Raw genomic sequence first — 17,286 nt, forward strand, 5'->3', positions numbered from 1 at the left:
TAAATAACATTATTTAACATTGAACACATACACTTATTGCACGAAATTTGCTGAACCGAATGAATGAATGTCCGCTATGATTAAAACGTCCTCAATAATATTGGGAGGCAAACAGAGGGTCCAGCTGCGACGGCAGGACGAGCATCTGCGTCCCGGGGATGTGCGGCATCAGAGGCGGGTAGAGAGCGGCCAGCGCCGGGCTGAAGCGGGCCGGGGGGAGGTGCTGTCCGGGGAGGCTGTGGTGCTGAACCCAGGCGGAGGCCGGGAGAGCCAGGCGGGGCAGCAGGCCGGGGCTGAGGTACTCCGCCCGCATGTCCTGCACTTCGCGCTTCAGCTTCATCCGTCGGTTCTGAAACCACGTTTTCACCTGAAACAAGGAAGATACCGTTAGATCAACGCAAGATCAAAGATGCCAAGGCCAAGCACAGCACTCGAGCCCCATCTCTCTCTTGTCAGGAATAAAGTGCAGTTTGTATCTCAGAGGGTCAGGCTGGCTCACCTGAGTTTCAGAGAGATGTAGCTTTGCTGCCATTTTCATCCTCTCGGTGGCGCCCAGGTATTTGTGTTTGTTGAAGGTCTTCTCCAGTTTGTGGATCTGATCCGCCGTGAATTTAGTCCTGATTCTGCGCTGAGCGCCGGCTTCCCCTTCAGCCTCCTCCTCCTCCTCCTCTTCCTCAGGGAAAAGACCCTCCGAGGAGTTGGCCTCACTCTCATATCCCGAAGAATCGTCGTGGTTTTCTAAAACTGAAGAAGAAACACAAAATTGTTGTCACCAGCAACAAGCTTAAGGACCTACATCATAATGTACGCAAAAATAGCATGCCTTTTATTTTTATAGAACAAATGTAAATAAAATAAAAAAAACTTCCACACATGCACAATTGTATTCAGTGATTGTAAGGTGTAATACTAGTATCTCACTCACAGAATCAGAGTTCAAGCATTGTGCCAGTATATGTGCGCAGCTGAGCAGACACTTACCGTTTGCAGTTGCATCGCATCCCTCCTGGACTGGATTCTCCACCCTCTCAGAAAGTAGATCCATTTTGCAGAGCCTTGCTTTGGGCTGCAGACACACTTTACTATAAGATGTTGGTGGCCGAGGCTGGACCAGGCAGGGCATGTGAGGTTTACTGCGAGGCGCTGCGTGGTCTTCTGGAGGCGCAATGGTGGAGACCCGGTGATGACTTTGGGCCAGCCACTCCACGGAGAAACTTTTGACCATTTTCTTGGTGTTTGATGATCCCTGATTGAGACTGGAAGGAGCTGCTGTGCTTGAGGCTGGCTGTTTCTGAGGCCTGCTGCACCGGGCCGCACTATATAAGTCCTGCCCGGGTCAATATTAACATATGCAAAGAAGTGCAAATGACAGATCGCTTTCGATGATTGCAGCTAATGGGGGAAGTCACTGAAGTTTTCACATCTCCTGTAAATGCGCATAAGACCTGGCGCCGTGGAGTCTGTGGCAATTCAAGTTAACCACCTTCATGTTCAACTTCCTCTGAATTATTCGTGCTTTTATTTTTTAATGGACAACTTAAAAAAGAACAAAAAATACAATTTTCTTCAATACATTGCAAGTTATCCGACATTTGGTAAGGTCCAAACAGGGATCCCTGGTCTTTCCAGTTCTTAATTCAAAGCTTTCAGTAAATCATTAATCTCATGTCGTGTATTATTATTATTGTGTGTTTATATCAGCTAATTGATTTACTTGATTTGATTTTAATAGAGAATCCCGTTCAGATGGGATTGCATCTGCAAGATTCGGGTTACAAAAATATCAGAATAACTTCAGATTGCATTCAAAATAAAATATATTGGCTTTCAACTTCGTCCTCAAATATATTGAATTAATATAATTTAGGTTTACCCCTATACTTATTCTGGTTAACAAAAATATTATTTAAAAATGTAGTTTAAAATGTAGTATGTAAGCCAATAGCACCTAAAGCATTGCCACTGAGAAACATTCACATTATATTATTTTAATTTTTGCTGTTGCTCTGTCATATTGGTTGGACTGACCGAAAAAAAAGAAAACGGAACAGAAATAGACCATACACACAATATGACTGAATCAAATGGTAAAATTAATTAAAGAAACGAATATATGCGTTGCAATAATAACAGCTAAACTATACTGGTCTCAGAATTACCTACGAGACAGAAATAGACCCACTGCCCAAACACACACACACACACACAGCACCCAATCGAGCCGAAAACAATTGCAATTAGCATTATTTTTATTGGGCTACATTAACACGGTTTAAACATCCCGCCGCGCTGGCGCCGTCTCTCTGCTTGGTGGCGGCGGCGTTTGGCTCGGAGTCGCTTTGGACAGACAGATCAAAGGTATCAAAACAGAAACGCAATGCAATTAGTGTCCTTAAGCCCAAATGCAAACTGGAATTGGGATACAGTTGGTCAAGGTGCCGGATAAAACGTAATAAAATACCCGACGTACAGTTCAAAGTAGATGGGACATTGCATTTCAAAATAAGTTTCTAAAATAAATCCAGCAAAGCTACAGAAAGCATGGAAGTTAATAAACACGGGCGTCTCAGACACAAAACACCTGGGTAGTCATGCAATGTTTGTTAGTGTCTGATCAATTTTACTTTATTGGTTGGTTGTGTGTGTGTGTGTGTGTGTGTGTGTGTGTGTGTGTGTGTGTGTGTGTGTGTGTGTGTGTGTGTGTGGGGGGGGGGGGGGGGGGGGGGGGTTATTCACCTAAAATAGAAATGTACCTGCTTTGCTCGTCCGGGTCCCTTACATCTTCAGGCCCCAAAGCTCAGCAGGTGACGTGCACCGCCGTTTAAGCCTCGTTTAACTAAAACAATGCAGATAATGGTTTGTTGAATGTCTCCTTTTTTCAATGATCTGTAAAGTTGAAGACCTGTGATCTTTGCCCGCCAATTACGTCGCTTATCAAGACGGCTTTGAAGATCCCTATACTGATCCCACCGGGAACCTCAGCGCGGCCCCAGACGTCTCCAGCGGCGAGGGCTTCCTCCGGACAAGGTGACGATTTTCCCAGCAGGTCGTGGGCAACTGGAAGTGCCCAGCTCAGCCTGCAGACCACAGCTCCTGAACTGTGCAGTTACACAACACGTAATATACAGGTATGCATGCTATTCTACCACAAGGTGGGCCGAAACCTTGTCTTAAAACCCAGCACTATCCCTTTGATCAAGAGATTGGAAGAAGACTGCGCCTTTCTGTCTACATCAAAGTACAACACCACTGAGGCTCTGCAATCTCCTCTTGATCGCTGCCCTCATTCACCCCTGAGGTGCTTTCAGTAAAGTCGGGTACCTGAGAAGAGCTAGTCATGTCTGAATCCTATTCATTAACCTGGAACTGTAAAATGTAAAATGTATTATTTTGAATTGCTATGTTTTAGCTAAGTTGAATTTGTAATGATTGATGCCTTGTACTTCTCTGTATTTTTGCACGTTGTTTGCACTTATGTTGTAAGTCGCCCTGGATAAGGGCGTCTGCCAAGAAATAAAAATAATAATACAAAAATAATAACTGCAGAATCGCAGGTTTCCACTGCATGCGCGCTAGAAGGGCCCTCACAATAAAACTGGACTAATGTCGCAAGTATTGGCAGTCATGGTGCAATTCACACCAATAAATACAACAATGCAAAAGCACACCCCTGTAAACAGATCCCAAGCTCGGGTAAAATCAGCATGTGAATCAACAATAGCAAGCCTGTCGGCGTAGAGGAGAAAAGGGAGGCTAATTGCCGGTGACGTTTTACCGACAAATGTGGGGGTTAGATTTGCAAACGTGTCCAAAATGTTTTAGTTTATTTTAGAAAGTTCTGAAATATTTATATAAAGTATTCAATAACAGATAAAATAACACAAACAATGCATGCCTTTTGCAGTTGTACATTTTAATATAATATGTATTCATAATTGTAATCAATTGCATACACAAAGAAAATATGATTTATATTGATTTTTACACATCGTAATACTATAAAAATCTAATTTTAATCCCGATATTTATCATTTTTAATCCCCATTCACAAACAACATGCAATACATTAGACATATTTGGTCCCAGTTTAAACAGTGCAGGTTTTTAAGTTTTTCAAAAATAAAGGGTATAATGAAAGCATTAAATTAATCAGTGTCATTTTAATTTTTTTTTTAAACAGCTTTTTACAATATTCACCGCAAAGGTGAAAGATTACCTTTAAAAGAGGTTGTGTAATGCAGAATATAATCCAATGATGAATATTTTTATTTATTTATTTTTAAAAATATATTTTGCAATACACCCTTTAGTTCAGAGACATGTTAGAAAAATACACATTGTAAGTACTACACAGTTATTTTGGTAATTTTTGCTAATATTTGTTTAACTCGTATTCATGTTAGGAACTGAAGTGAAAACATATTTAATTATTTACCATATCCTATACACACACATTAAACATTTACCCTTTAGCAGCATTCAAAGAAAACTTATAGAATTTAAGTTTAAAACAGTATAGTGCATTTATTTAAATCTGCTTATTTGTACTCCAAATTCAAGGGTACCACTAACGATCTGCCACTCATCTAGAGACATCTTTGTTTGTCTAAAACTTGGCTTTAGTGAGAAACACATTTCTCCACTCCATACTACCATTTCAATGTAGATTTCTACCTCCACACATTGGCAATTAATGGTATTTTCTGCACAGTTTACTCTGAAGAAATTCCCCTTAGAACTGAAAGGCTATTTATCCAGGAAAAGTAAAGTGCATTTGTAAATTAAAAAAGATAGACATCACCCTGGTGTTTTATTCTGTTTGCTTGTTGTTAGTTTAGTGTCTTCAATTTAAGTCGGAAAATGAAACCGTTTATAAGCTCACGGTGTTACCAGCATTATCTGTGGTGTGTATTACTGAAATCAGCAGACGTCTTTTAGTCTTAAACACAAACACACAAGAGACATGCCAGGAAATAAATGAGATATAAACCCCAAAGGAGGAATACAGATTACAAGAGCAAATTCATTGTTTAAAGCATAAACTATGTGCAGCGTATTTGGCACTGCTGACCAATATGCAATGGTACAGTTATATAATAGTCACATTTAACCTTCCAGAATCAGTACTCAAAAGAAAAAGTTAAACTGCATTGAAAGATTGACAGATTGATGCACAATGCCTCAAATGTAATCTTTCATTTGAGTATTTATCTTCAAAGACACTTTTGATTACAATTTAGGTGGAAGGAAACTCACTTGGCCTTGTATTATTACCACAACTCAAAAATAAAGAGGACATTTCTGTGTGCTGTTGCTGTGACTCATATCAGTCCTCTGCGGTGGGAAGGCGTTTTCGTTCTGAACCACGGCCCAGATTTGGTGGAAACTGCTGTATCAAGAGCTGGTGGGAGTCAGCCAGCATTTGAAACTGGACTAGGTTTTCAGTTTCGAACCTGCGGCTGTCACTTTGGAGTCGTGCGTTTTAAGGACACGTCTGAACGCATGCAGATTTGAAATCCATCGAAAAGTCTGTGTACGGATCTTCACTGACATGGATACAGCCGAGAGAGGAGCCACATACACAGGCAGATCTGAATCATTATAATAGATTTCAGTTTCAGTTTTGTTTTATTTGCAATTCGGGAGATCCACTTCTCATAGCCCGGTGAATGGATTTGTGCAGCAGTTTCATTGTATGGCAAAGGATGCCGAAGACGTTTCTGTACGCAGCAGAGAAGGGTCAGCTTTCAAAGCACTCTGTGCATGCCAAGAAACGGGAGAAAAAGTCAACGGGGTGTTGAACACCAAGCTGGAGATCAAAATAAATGAGGCGGTGAGCCCTTACCCTAGAAAATCACTGAAACGTCGCCTTCATCCTGCGCAGCGTGTCCTGTATCTTGCGGGAGTGTTTGTCGGTGGGGATCTGGTGGAAGTTGGTATTGTTCTCCGCGGCCAGGAGGGGGATGTCGGCGTCGCTGAAACGGGCGACGCGGTGCCTCAGGTAGGTCTGCAGCTCCACGTCGGGCACAAAGGCGTACAGGTTCTCCTGAAAGGCGTGGACCTGGCTGACCACCTTTGCAATGTTCCTTCAGAAATAAATCAAATGTATATGAATCCATATAATTTCTGTGGACCTTATTCATAAAAATGAAATTAATTTGATTCACGTGACACCTCTTAACGTGGTGATAAATGTTTTTTGCATACAGCTCTATATCAATACACATTTAAATAAGATAATCAAAGAATACGAAAACATAATCTTGCTTTTCCTTAATTTACCTCAGTTTGGGCCACTTATAGGCTCCATTCGCCATCGTGAACGCACCAATCTCCAGCTGTTGGACATGCATGGCCAGTACGTGATCCGCAGGGATTGTCGGGAGTTTCTTAAATTGCTCTCCTTCCATTAAACACAGATTATCACTCTTTAAAAACACCTGTAAAAGAGACAACGTAGAAAAACAAGGACAGGATTACAAAAAGTGTCCAAAAGGCAAAATTACCATCCTGTTACTTCCATATATATTTTTTTTTTAAATGACCAAAGTTCAGTCGAAGACGCTATTAATTTATTTATTTAGCATTATTACTTGCCAAAACAAATTACAGTAACATACAATACAACTCTCTCTAAATAATTACAACTAGAAATTAATTGTGCTTCAAAGCAGTGAGAAGAGTTTGATCGCAGGAGAAAACCAATCAATACTTCACCTGAACTGCCCTCAGCTCTTCCAAAATGTCACACACTTTTGCCGAAAGGTTCTTCCACGCCTTAAAACAAAATACGCATATTTTAGCAGTTTTATGCAAGACTTACAAATGCAATATATTTTACTCTGACTTCATGGCAAATTCATCTCAGGTCTAATGCACTAACTGACTGCAGTAATTTCTATGATGAGAAGAAATGGAACAACTTATAATAAATATTTTATTTTTAAAGTGCTTCAATCCTTAACTATGTAAACGGACAACCAGTGTCAGGCATTGGGATACAAGTAAACGACAGTATGTGTATAATACTTCACAGATTTTGATAATTTCTTAATGCCTGCTGTTTGCTGGGTCTGAGACAGATTCAAGAAAACTAAATTAAGAAAAATATCAATCATAACATCACGGGGTATTACATAAACATAACTTACTGGTAATTGTCTTACTATTACATTTTCTAATCCTCCAAGTATCTGCATAGCTGTGGCAAAATTTCTGGATTCGTAACAAAACTTGGCGATGAGAAGAAATTTTGAGAGCAATCCGGTCTGTGTCTAGAAAAGTTAGGAGTACAATTCATTTGAAATGTGAGAACATTAGAACACCCCCCCCCCCCGCTCATCTAAAAGTTAGAGATTAGGAAGCTTAATTAAATGAGACAAAAATCAATACTGAAAACCTCTGTGTGGGATTGAACGATCACTCAGTCTTCTCTGATACCTCGGAGCGAATCAATGTCTGAAACAAGTTCATCACTTATCAAAACACCCATTTCGATTAGTTAAAGAAGTCAGTTCAGTTGCAAAACTCAATAAACCACTTATTATATTGACTGGTATATTAAGACTTGTGCAAGCAGCTTCCAATTGGCATGACTATGATTTTAAAACAAGACTGAAGACACACTCATACACACACGCTGGTTACAGCCACTGAACGGTTTCACATTTACCTTCACCGTGTCACCGATGACAATCTCCGCAGACACCCAGTTACTGACGTTATCCGCGAATCTCAGCAGCTGGAGTAAGGATCTGTCCAGAGGCACTACCGGAGCGAAGAGGCTGCTGCCCTCGGCTGCTTCGGGCGAAAAGGTCCTGGAGAAACACGTCATTCTTACAGACGGCTCCGAAGGGCCACTGGCTGCAGCTCGGTCCGGACGTGGAGAACTTCACTTCAGCCACACAGAGAGAGTGCAAAAACGGCTTCTCCCATCAGATAGGGTTCGTTTATGTATTTAAGAATGATGTACCAGGGTTTTCTGTAGTACATCGAATAGGCCGTTCAATAATAAACAGTCCATGATAAAAACAGGATGTTTACTCACCTTGTAATGTTCATCGTTTTGTCTTTGACTCCCAGAGCTCTGGAGTTGAGGAAGTGCACCGGGTGACATCCTTGAAATATCTCCTACGTGCCAAAAGAAAAACAAATAACACATAAAAAGGTCATAATTGCCACTCTCAATAAAGATGTTCACTCTTGCAGAGCTTCAATGGGCCTCACGTGGCCACCATTTGTCCTGTAGTGGTTCATTTTACTTCCCAATTCCTTTGACTCCCTCTTGTGGTCATTTTATTGAAATTAACTTGCTGGTTTAATGAAAGCACTAAGTCCCCGTTGTGCAGGAAATTCAGTTCAATACAGTCCCACAATAAAGACTTGTATATTACAAAAATAAGAGTTGTTTTGTAATAAAATGTGTGCAAGGCTGACCGATATAGATTCATTCCCCCACTTATATGACTTGTTTTGTTCAATATCAATAAATGCTCTACCGGCATTAAAAACAAAACAGGATAAGCTACTTTGAAAACACACATCACTTACCTGTTGCAATAAGGTGAGCTGCTGGGCTGTTTGCTGCACACTGTATTCACTCTGAAAGAAAGGATTCTTGTCCTCCATTTTCAAGCACGACACGGCGAGTTCCTCCACTAGAGAGGAGTAACAGGGCTTTGGCAAGGCGGCTGCGATCGAATAGGCCTTGTCTTTCTGCAGCACCATCGGGGGCTCGGCCGCCTTGGAGATCCTCCAGTGAAAGCCCTGAAAAATAAAGTTGTTCGAAGAATTCGGAGGACGCTGAGACTCTTGTACTTGTGTCCCGTTTCTATGCTGTGTGTGTTTATGTGCAACAACAGCATCGCTCAGTCAGGCACAAGCTCCTTCCTGCACAGTGGACCACATCACCAGACCGAACGGACTCGAGACAGTCAGTGTTCAAGAAAGAAAAAGCGTTCGAAGGGGGGGAATGGATCAATGGTTAAGTATGGCAGTAATGGGAGAGTGCGTTCACGGTGTGGAGAGTTTGCAGTGACACCTGAATCCTGCTTTCCACCGCATCGACACTGACCTTTCTGGCAGGATCGTCCGCCGGCGTCTTCCTGGACAGCGAGGTCAGCGACCGGGTGTCCTCTCGGTCATTCGTGGTCATAGCGCTGTCACAGCTGCAGGGGGCGGCACAGCTCGTCCTCCTCTGAGGGACACTTTGTATCAAGGCCAGCAGGCTCTCTCCCCTACTGTCCGATGGGACCACCTCCAGACAACAGAAACATTATGAATGCATACAACAGGAGCTTTCATCAGGCTAGCTGACCTCAATCTAAAGATCTGATTGACCCGTCCAGATGAACAGACTCACAGCATCATACCAAAACTATTCCCAATAATAATATGACACACAACACTACAACAAAGCAACCTAACTTACCTTGGAGATAATGAACTCTTCCAATGTCTGCAACAGGCTGGACTTGGGTAAAAAATCTATTTGTTTGCAGTCTTCAACCCATGCTTGTAGCACATCCAAACTCCTGCTGTATACCTTCCTGTGATCTGCAGAACCCCCTTGATTTGCACTGTAAACACAATAAATACCATCATGGATTCTTCCCAATCCGTGAATATACTCATCACTTGCCTCTAAGCATCAGTGTAATTAAAAGACATGTTTGAAGAGCAGAAGGATATGAATCAGTAGTCACTCACCCGGCAGCACTGGTGCATTTATCAATCAGGAACTGTAAGAGTTCTTCCGGTGAGCAGAAATACCGGAAGATGTAAAGGAACTGCTGAATGTAACCCTGCAGAGCTGCGTTTCTGTGAGGAACAAACAAGACCATGAGATCCACAACGCCACTTATATATGACCATATCAACTCAATTAACCACTGAATCAAACCTAGCGTGCGACGTCTTAGCCTCTTCCACAACCTCCACCAAAGATAATCTGTTATTACCTGGCAAAGAGGTATGACATGAGTCCCAGAGGTGTGCCAGCTTGCAAGGTTTTCATTTTGCTTGGGCTGCTTTTTCCTCTTGCGGTCCCTTGTTGAAAACTGAGCAGAGGAGAGCTTTCTTGCGGCTGCAGATCCAGCAAGTCCGACCCCGACTGGGCCAGCGAGGGCAGGAGAGACACTTCCAGACCCCACTGCTCCACACACAGGATCTAACAGTCAACACGAAGCATTACCATAAAATACATCGATTACAAAAGTAATATTTCAGAAAACTGGAAATCTTTAGCAAATAGACTGAACATGAAGTCAATCTAAGTCATTGTGTTTATTAATTATTATTCTTGATTAATCCTCTTACTATAGGGTGTTTGCAATTAAAAAAAAGAAGACATTGGAATTTTAAAATGATCATTTGATGGTTCCGTGTTCTTTTTTCTTACCACAAGATATTTTTTCACTAAATTCAGAAATTCGACTTTGGTTCTCATCTCTTCCATCTGCGCTTTCAGTTTGGGCAGCATGATTTTGGCTTCTGAACCTTCAGATAAGTAAAATACAGACGTTAGGGATTTCCTTACACTCCAAACAAACGGCGTGTCAAACCACATTCCCACGTCCTCGCTCCTTGTGGCTCTTCCAGGCGGACCGTTACCTTTGTTCTTCCTCTCTTGGTGAAGCAGTTTTTGGTAGAAAATCCTCGTCTTCTTTAGATTCCTCGTCTCCATCATCAGTTGCTGCTGAAGCTCCTGAAAAGGGGACGCTGAGAATCATCCTGTGTGTTTTGTGTCATCATTTACATATCAATACATGCTGCGTGTTAGTTGGGCGTTGATACTACGGATCATGCAATAGGACAGATGGTGTCATGTACTCCTTGTCATTCTATATCCAACGTTCTTGCTACAGGTTTGCACACAGGATATCTGTCTTTTCTCGGGTTAGACTGCCATTTCAACCATTTCATCCTTCTCTATGGTTACAGAAATCAATAACCCCTTTTGAAGCTGGCATAGGTGCACATCAAACACAGAGGAGGAACCCATCCTCTTAAGGCTCGGTTTGAAAGTTTGACCCCTAATTTGGCATTCGAGTGGAAGAGGGAAAAAAAGATACAAGGAGGTCATCAAAGGAGTTGTAGACAAAGAGAGCTTATTAATATTCCATTGTGGCTTACTAATCACCTCATTATCCACTGTATAAATCTTAATATATTTACTCAAAGACACTAATGTCTCAATTAAATTGTAATTTAAACATTTTCTGGTTGCATCTAAGCTCCACTGGGACTGAACCTTGTGCAGACTGTAGTGCCGAGCGATTTCTGCCAAACACCCTCCTCACACAATATACCACATGGGTTTAGTTATTTCTCACAGGATACATTGTTGTTCCCCATCGTTTTCTTCTTCAGTGACGTCTGTATTCATTCAGTTGCTTCCCAGATATCCAAGTCAAAACGATTACACTAATTCACTTAATGCTTATTTTGTAACACTGCTTTGCTCTGCATTTAATTAAATCTCAAGGTTACACCCACTCTTCCCATCAAACAATGTAGCAATAAAGTACAGGATAGCAGCCCACTGACCGTTAAAGGGGCAACAGTGCTCAGTGCTAACTGCTAATTATTTCATTTTTGGTGTGCTTTTTCTGAGATGGAAGAAAAGACCAAACTTCCCCCATGAAGACAGACTGATGAATCAAGACTACACGCTCAGGCACGATGCTTTATAGACGCACAGCTCAAGTGTTGTGGAATATAGTGCAATACAAAAATAAGCTTCCTATTTAGATTCATCATTGTACTAAAACAAGGAGGAGTTTTAAGTAAAAATGTGGTCAATACAGCCAAACCAATACTCCATAACAAATCAGAGAAGAAAAACTATGTTAACTGGACTATTGAAAATCTGCATCAACACACATCATGTTAATGGTATAGACTTGAATGAGTACAATACCTAAAAGCACCTACCTGGTGAAGCTCCTGTTCTATGAGAGACTTCTCCATTTAATTTAGTTAGCAGAAAAATGAACATTGAAAATTAGAATTAGGAAAGTGCATGAGAGCAACTGAAAGCAAAAATATTAACAACTTTCAAGGAAGACTTGATTTCGGATTTAAGAGACAGCTATTCTTCAGTGATACCCACTCATACAATATATAATAGATTCTATTTTGTGCACTATGTAGCTTACCAGTAAAAATAAATCATACACATTTATACAAAAGATACATTATTCCACACAGATATTATGGCATCTTTCATATTGTACTGTATTTGTTGTCTCCACTTACTAAATACATACCAGCATTTTAGCCTCCATGCACCTCGAGTCGTTGCGTCTCCCGAGTTTCTTCACGTACTTCAGCACGTCCTCCCCGAAACACTCCTCACCGTAGAAAGCCACGGCCCACCCGGCACTGCACTTCCGCAGGTCCCCCGGGAAGGGCGACGGGGAGCGGCCGTTCTCCGGCATCCTGTCCGAGATCAGGGAGTCGTCGTCCTCCGAGTAATCCAGGCTCTCTCCCCGGACGGAGAAGGCGCTGCTGGAGAAACAGCCCTCCCTCGCGGAGAACGACGGAGAGTCGGCGGGGGTCTCGTCTGCGCCGTCGGGAGGGGTGTCACTCGAGTCCATGTCATCGGCTCTGGGGTATTTCAGGATCACGGCGGCGGAGAGCGAACGGTCACCTCTTCCTGTGAGGGGGACGAGAAAAAGCATCCGGCAGCGTTACATTAATATCCATAAATGGATAGACGTTTATAGACACAGGAGGGAGTCTGGCTGTCAGCAGTCCACCGTGTTGACATGTCGAGCGAAAGAGGAAGCGTCTACTCTTCAAACGTCTGTATCCCAGACAACTAGCGCCTGCAGGGAGGGACGTCACAACCCCCCCGTGGATTTGGGGGAGATTCGCAATGCCTCGCCACCGTGACAAGGACCGAATATAGTGCCACACATTTTACAGTACATGTGTATCTTTAAAATCATGACCTCTACATTTCCAGTACCCGATACAACAGCAGAAAAGAAACACGGATATTGGAGGGACCCTACTTTACTCAATACCACCTACTGTGCATTAAATCATCATCTGATTAACAATGTAGAACAGAGAACCCCCCTCCCTTGTATTCAACCAGTTGGAAATAAATGTTTTTACCTTCTGAGTTATCATTCAGTAATGGTGTCTGAGGACAGTCCACTGGATTTAAATCTGCATAACAAACAACACACACAAATAAAAATAAAACAAGCATGGAAAGGTACACTAAAGGTGTTTAAATTGCATCATCTGCATATCTAGAATGATTCCCTACTGCATTACAGAATCAAAGCGTAAAATATCTGAAGGGTAAAAATTAACAAATGCAGCATTTAACCCCTCGCATGTAACCTCTTCACACTCACTTGGTAATTAATCAATAAATCATTCCCACCACAGTGCATTGTTGACTTCCTAATTCTATACTTAGAGATATCACTGCAAAGAAGCACAGACTCTGCAAAGAATACCTCAGGTTTAATAAAAAAATACCCTGTGAACGCATAGAAGCCAAACAAAAGGAAACAAACTGCCCGTTCACTGGTATTGAGAAGGGAAATGCACGTGTACCTGGACTGGCACGATCAAAAGACGCAGTTCCCCCCTCTCTGCTCTGCTCATCCTGTACACCCGTGTCTCTGGTAGTCGGAAGCGACTGCCAGTGCTCGGGCACTTCCTTCAGGCGTAGGCGTCTTTGCGGACCACTCGGAGGCGACGCGGCCCTCTTACTGACCCTCGATGGGAACTGGACGGGAGGGTCGAGGCTGGACAGGGATTTTGAATAGGATCTGTAATAGTTTACACATGAAACCACAGAGCAAAAGGTAAGTTCATTCATTCACAATAGTAGAAAAGATATTTTTTTATTATCAAACAAATGCATTACGTTGATCAGTTATCGTCAGTTAAATCTCTACTGTAAGACTCTTTCTTGCACAACCACATTTGCTTTTCAATTGGTCTACTGCATCGTTTGGTGCTTTACAAACACCTCTACAGTAAAGTCTGTTTACTATACATCTTAGAAATAGTAAAGCTCACCTTCAAAGTCACACAGCTTCCCGATGTACATTGTGATCCAGAGACACAAGCCTTATTTTACCTTTACTTGATCACAGGCACTTTTGGTTTAGTAAATAATCCTTTTGAGGAGGTTTTATAAATTAAAAGGCCTTATAAGAGCCTCCTCCGTCTCATAAACAAACTGTTTCATCGAGATGGACCAATTCTAGCAGCTGTTGCCATAGGGATCTCAGGTTCAAAAGACGTAGTGGAGCAAAGCATCGCGCATCTTTAAAACGACGCTTTGTTACCCGGCTCTCAGCTCTCGAAAGTGGTTATTGTTGAAAACGAGCATGAAAAGAAATCAGAATGACAACCACATGTGCGTCCCAATCCAGGCCCCTCCTCCAAGAGATTGGGTCTACTTCTTGATTAATGGCACATCAAACATGAATAGATCAATATTGTCACTCAACAGCAGATATTAGTGGCATGATATGGATATACTTCAAAGGCGGGGGGGGGGGGTTATTACCTTTCTGCTGCAGAAGTTATTGCACAGGAGAGCTCAGACTTTAGAGGTTTGCTTTGCCCTTTTAGTCAATTAGTAAACATGGTGAAAAACAGTGCATTTATTAAGACATTAAGGCGAGTGATTGGCTGGGAGTAACTCGGTTCAGTGACCGTGACTGCCATTTAAATCTAGCATCTAAAACATCTGACAGAATCACCAACGGCAGCAGAGAAAAGTAAAATCCTAATCTCTCTCACTCTCTAGAACCGAGCCGGATCGAACACCGCAACGAGACCGCGATACTCACAGAGCGCCTCGGCCACCGTGCTTCCCGTTGACCACTTTGTAGAGCGCCTCCAGCAGCCTCTCGTCCCAGTACAGATCACAGAACTTCTCCGACACCGCGCTGCAGAACGTGGCGTACTGGAGATCCCTCAGCGATAAGATGTACTCCCCTTACAAGACACAGAAACACGCTGGGTTAATCGACTGAAACGGCACGGGAGTGTTATCCCAATCGAATCTCAAAGTCATCTTGGCAGGGGGAGTTCCTAATACACCCAAGGTGAATCTCGCACCCAGCAAGAACGAAAGGAAGAAGGAAGAATAAAGGTGGACGACTAGGCAAGATGTGCAGGCATCTTATTGTAAGTATCCAAGACTGCAAAGTAGTGGAAAATGACAAATCATTACCCATTGCAAGGTCTTCAACTCCGTTTTCCAGATAGCCATCAAACGCAAACTCCTCTTTAATCAGATGCACCACACTCAGCAGACACGCATTCATTTGGCACAGAGACGAAGAGGACAGGAGATGCTTTACAGCTTTGTCCTCTGGGAAACCTCTGGAGGAATTAACCTTCTCGTCCACCTCCGTTACTCCACTGCCGCGGGGCTTTGGTGACAGCTTGGCATAACGGTCTGGTGTCGGAGAAACAACCGGAGCAGAAGCCGGGGGCCCGGAGATCTCGGCGCCGGCGCTGCGGTGTCTCCGGCGCTCGCTCTCGCGTGGCGTACGATTCGGGTCGTCACCAGATGCGTCACAAACCCCGCTCTTCTGGTTCATGGGCCCCCACACCTCGTCATCTGTCGAGTCTGGAGGCTTTCTTGGACGTGGGACGGTGTCGAACTCCAGGCCAGGTATCGGCTCGGGAATAGCGATCTGTACCGGCAATAACGTCAGGAGTCCGGTTTTAGGATCCTGTCTCAGGAGAAAGTTATTAAAGCGATTACCCATGGGGTTATCAGACATCGCCGGAGCAACGGCCGGCCGCGCCACAGGTGCAGGGTCCATGGTGCGCAACCTCTCCTGCTCGGTGCAGACGAGGGACACCAAAGACGGGGAATTTATCAGCGTTCTCCCACTGGAAGACGTGGAAGAGCAGTCATTTTCTACGGAGGAGCTGCCGTGCGATTCCCCCCGTATTAAAGCATCGGTGAGCTCCCTGTCCTCTGGGGTCACATCTTTAGCAGCGACCGGGCCCTTCTTTGGTATTGTTTCATGTTGCGTGGCTTTCCCACGTGGTTTGGCACTGGAACTCGTACATTCATTTGTAGATCTGCAACGGCAAGCAAGACGAGGTTTGTTAAATCAGATGATGTTTTGCTGTATAAAGACATACAAGACTTTTAGTATTGCTTTAAAACATAAGCAAAACAATTATAAAATGAGAGTTTTTGATACAGTAACTATCAACAGCTTAAAAGCTTCCAGGATGCAAACTTTAATACTCTTTAATGTTTACAGTATTTGTGTCCTTCCTCCAATTGCTGAACTCTTCAGTTAAGCAAACGGACATAACTGGAATATGCGATCATTATAATAACGTTTTAAATTTAAATCAAAATCGCCTGCCCCCCGTGAATAAGCAGTATAGGACAGTAAATAATTCCAGACCAAATGAAATCATGACGGTCTCCTTACCCTTTTGTGTCCTGGGACAGGATGATGGGTTTGAAGTGCGTCGCGGGGGAGGTGTAGGCCGCGGGCAGCTGAGAGGAGCAGCTCGAAGGTAAACCGCAAGGGACCGGGCCTTGCACCGCGGACAGCCGGGTCTCGGCAACAATCGGCACAAATCCTGTGTAAACCAGCAAGAGTCGTTTAAAAACTACAGGATGATGTGCACACGAGCTGATTTACTCCCGTATCTCCAACTCTGAGATCTTCATTCATAATAAAATACTTTAAACAGATGTTTCTTGCCATGTCTGTTACATGTTTATTTTATTGGTCCTTCATTTAGCCAGAGAAGTCACGTTGAGATTGACATCTCTTTTACAAAGTGAGCCCTGGCCAAAAAGCCAGCATACACCAGGTGACATTTTTATTAATATACTTCTGATATACACGGCATTATGGTCAATGACTAATAAACGCATATTTACCAGTTTTAAAACTTGAAGAATCTTGTTGATTAGATGTCGTCTCATTATCCAGCACACTCTGGGGTTCGGCCACATCTTCTCTGCGTGGCTAAGATGAGAACAAAATACCTTTTAATTTATTTACATCCCATATATTGGTATTAAATAAACAGGACTGTGAGCAGAGCTTTAGATCAAGGAGAAAATCCTGCCCTGTACTTTCCCGATCTTACTTGAGGTGGCAGCATAACATTACAATTGGACATTCATCTTCAGTGATGTAAATCTATAGTGTACCTGGCTGCAAGGCAGTTAAATTACATAATGCAACTGAAGCAAATACGATTGTATTGTTTGTGTTTAGACCGTGTACTAACGGTCAGAAGCGGTTTATTTGA

The 17,286-nt window shown here is 42.8% G+C and overlaps 2 protein-coding genes across 3 annotated transcripts in view; both read right to left on the reverse strand.

The window, feature by feature from the left end:
- LOC136715851 (homeobox protein vent1-like) lies at window positions 1-1,613 on the reverse strand. The gene is made up of 3 exons (XM_066693236.1): window positions 982-1,613; window positions 500-744; window positions 1-367 (listed from the first exon to the last, which is right to left on the reverse strand). The coding sequence occupies exons 1-3, from the start codon at window positions 1,223-1,225 to the stop codon at window positions 92-94; spliced, it is 765 nt and encodes a 254-aa protein (XP_066549333.1). The 5' UTR covers window positions 1,226-1,613; the 3' UTR covers window positions 1-91.
- A 3,992-nt stretch (window positions 1,614-5,605) lies between these two features.
- Window positions 5,606-17,286, reverse strand: part of kndc1 (kinase non-catalytic C-lobe domain containing 1) — a 30,128-nt gene continuing 18,447 nt past the window's right edge. The window contains exons 12-33 of one of the 2 annotated variants that reach the window (XM_066693311.1): window positions 16,910-16,997; window positions 16,449-16,602; window positions 15,218-16,083; window positions 14,832-14,979; window positions 13,579-13,796; window positions 13,126-13,179; window positions 12,270-12,658; window positions 11,935-11,961; window positions 10,612-10,705; window positions 10,400-10,497; window positions 9,960-10,168; window positions 9,709-9,819; window positions 9,431-9,578; window positions 9,074-9,256; window positions 8,551-8,766; window positions 8,048-8,130; window positions 7,673-7,817; window positions 7,152-7,274; window positions 6,718-6,777; window positions 6,283-6,440; window positions 5,846-6,086; window positions 5,606-5,757 (exon numbers count right to left, since the gene is read on the reverse strand). In XM_066693311.1, coding sequence (XP_066549408.1) covers window positions 5,855-6,086; window positions 6,283-6,440; window positions 6,718-6,777; window positions 7,152-7,274; window positions 7,673-7,817; window positions 8,048-8,130; window positions 8,551-8,766; window positions 9,074-9,256; window positions 9,431-9,578; window positions 9,709-9,819; window positions 9,960-10,168; window positions 10,400-10,497; window positions 10,612-10,705; window positions 11,935-11,961; window positions 12,270-12,658; window positions 13,126-13,179; window positions 13,579-13,796; window positions 14,832-14,979; window positions 15,218-16,083; window positions 16,449-16,602; window positions 16,910-16,997 — 3,804 coding nt within the window. In that variant the 3' untranslated portion in view covers window positions 5,606-5,757; window positions 5,846-5,854. The remainder of the gene's footprint in view (window positions 5,758-5,845; window positions 6,087-6,282; window positions 6,441-6,717; window positions 6,778-7,151; window positions 7,275-7,672; window positions 7,818-8,047; window positions 8,131-8,550; window positions 8,767-9,073; window positions 9,257-9,430; window positions 9,579-9,708; window positions 9,820-9,959; window positions 10,169-10,399; window positions 10,498-10,611; window positions 10,706-11,934; window positions 11,962-12,269; window positions 12,659-13,125; window positions 13,180-13,578; window positions 13,797-14,831; window positions 14,980-15,217; window positions 16,084-16,448; window positions 16,603-16,909; window positions 16,998-17,286) is intronic. The other variant, XM_066693312.1, reaches the window with a different exon arrangement.

Source organism: Amia ocellicauda, chromosome 20, assembly GCF_036373705.1.
Source record: "Amia ocellicauda isolate fAmiCal2 chromosome 20, fAmiCal2.hap1, whole genome shotgun sequence".
NCBI classification, from domain to species: domain Eukaryota; kingdom Metazoa; phylum Chordata; class Actinopteri; order Amiiformes; family Amiidae; genus Amia; species Amia ocellicauda.

What these genes read in the sequence shown, in the direction of transcription:
- LOC136715851 (XM_066693236.1), bottom strand. Translation starts at nt 1,225, where the DNA reads ATGGTCAAAAGTTTCTCCGTGGAGTGGCTGGCCCAAAGTCATCACCGG. An exon ending in ATGCGATGCAACTGCAAACG is followed by an intron (nt 745 to 981) that starts GTAAGTGTCTGC and finishes TTTCTTCTTCAG; the next exon opens with TTTTAGAAAACCACGACGAT. An exon ending in TACATCTCTCTGAAACTCAG is followed by an intron (nt 368 to 499) that starts GTGAGCCAGCCT and finishes TCCTTGTTTCAG; the next exon opens with GTGAAAACGTGGTTTCAGAA.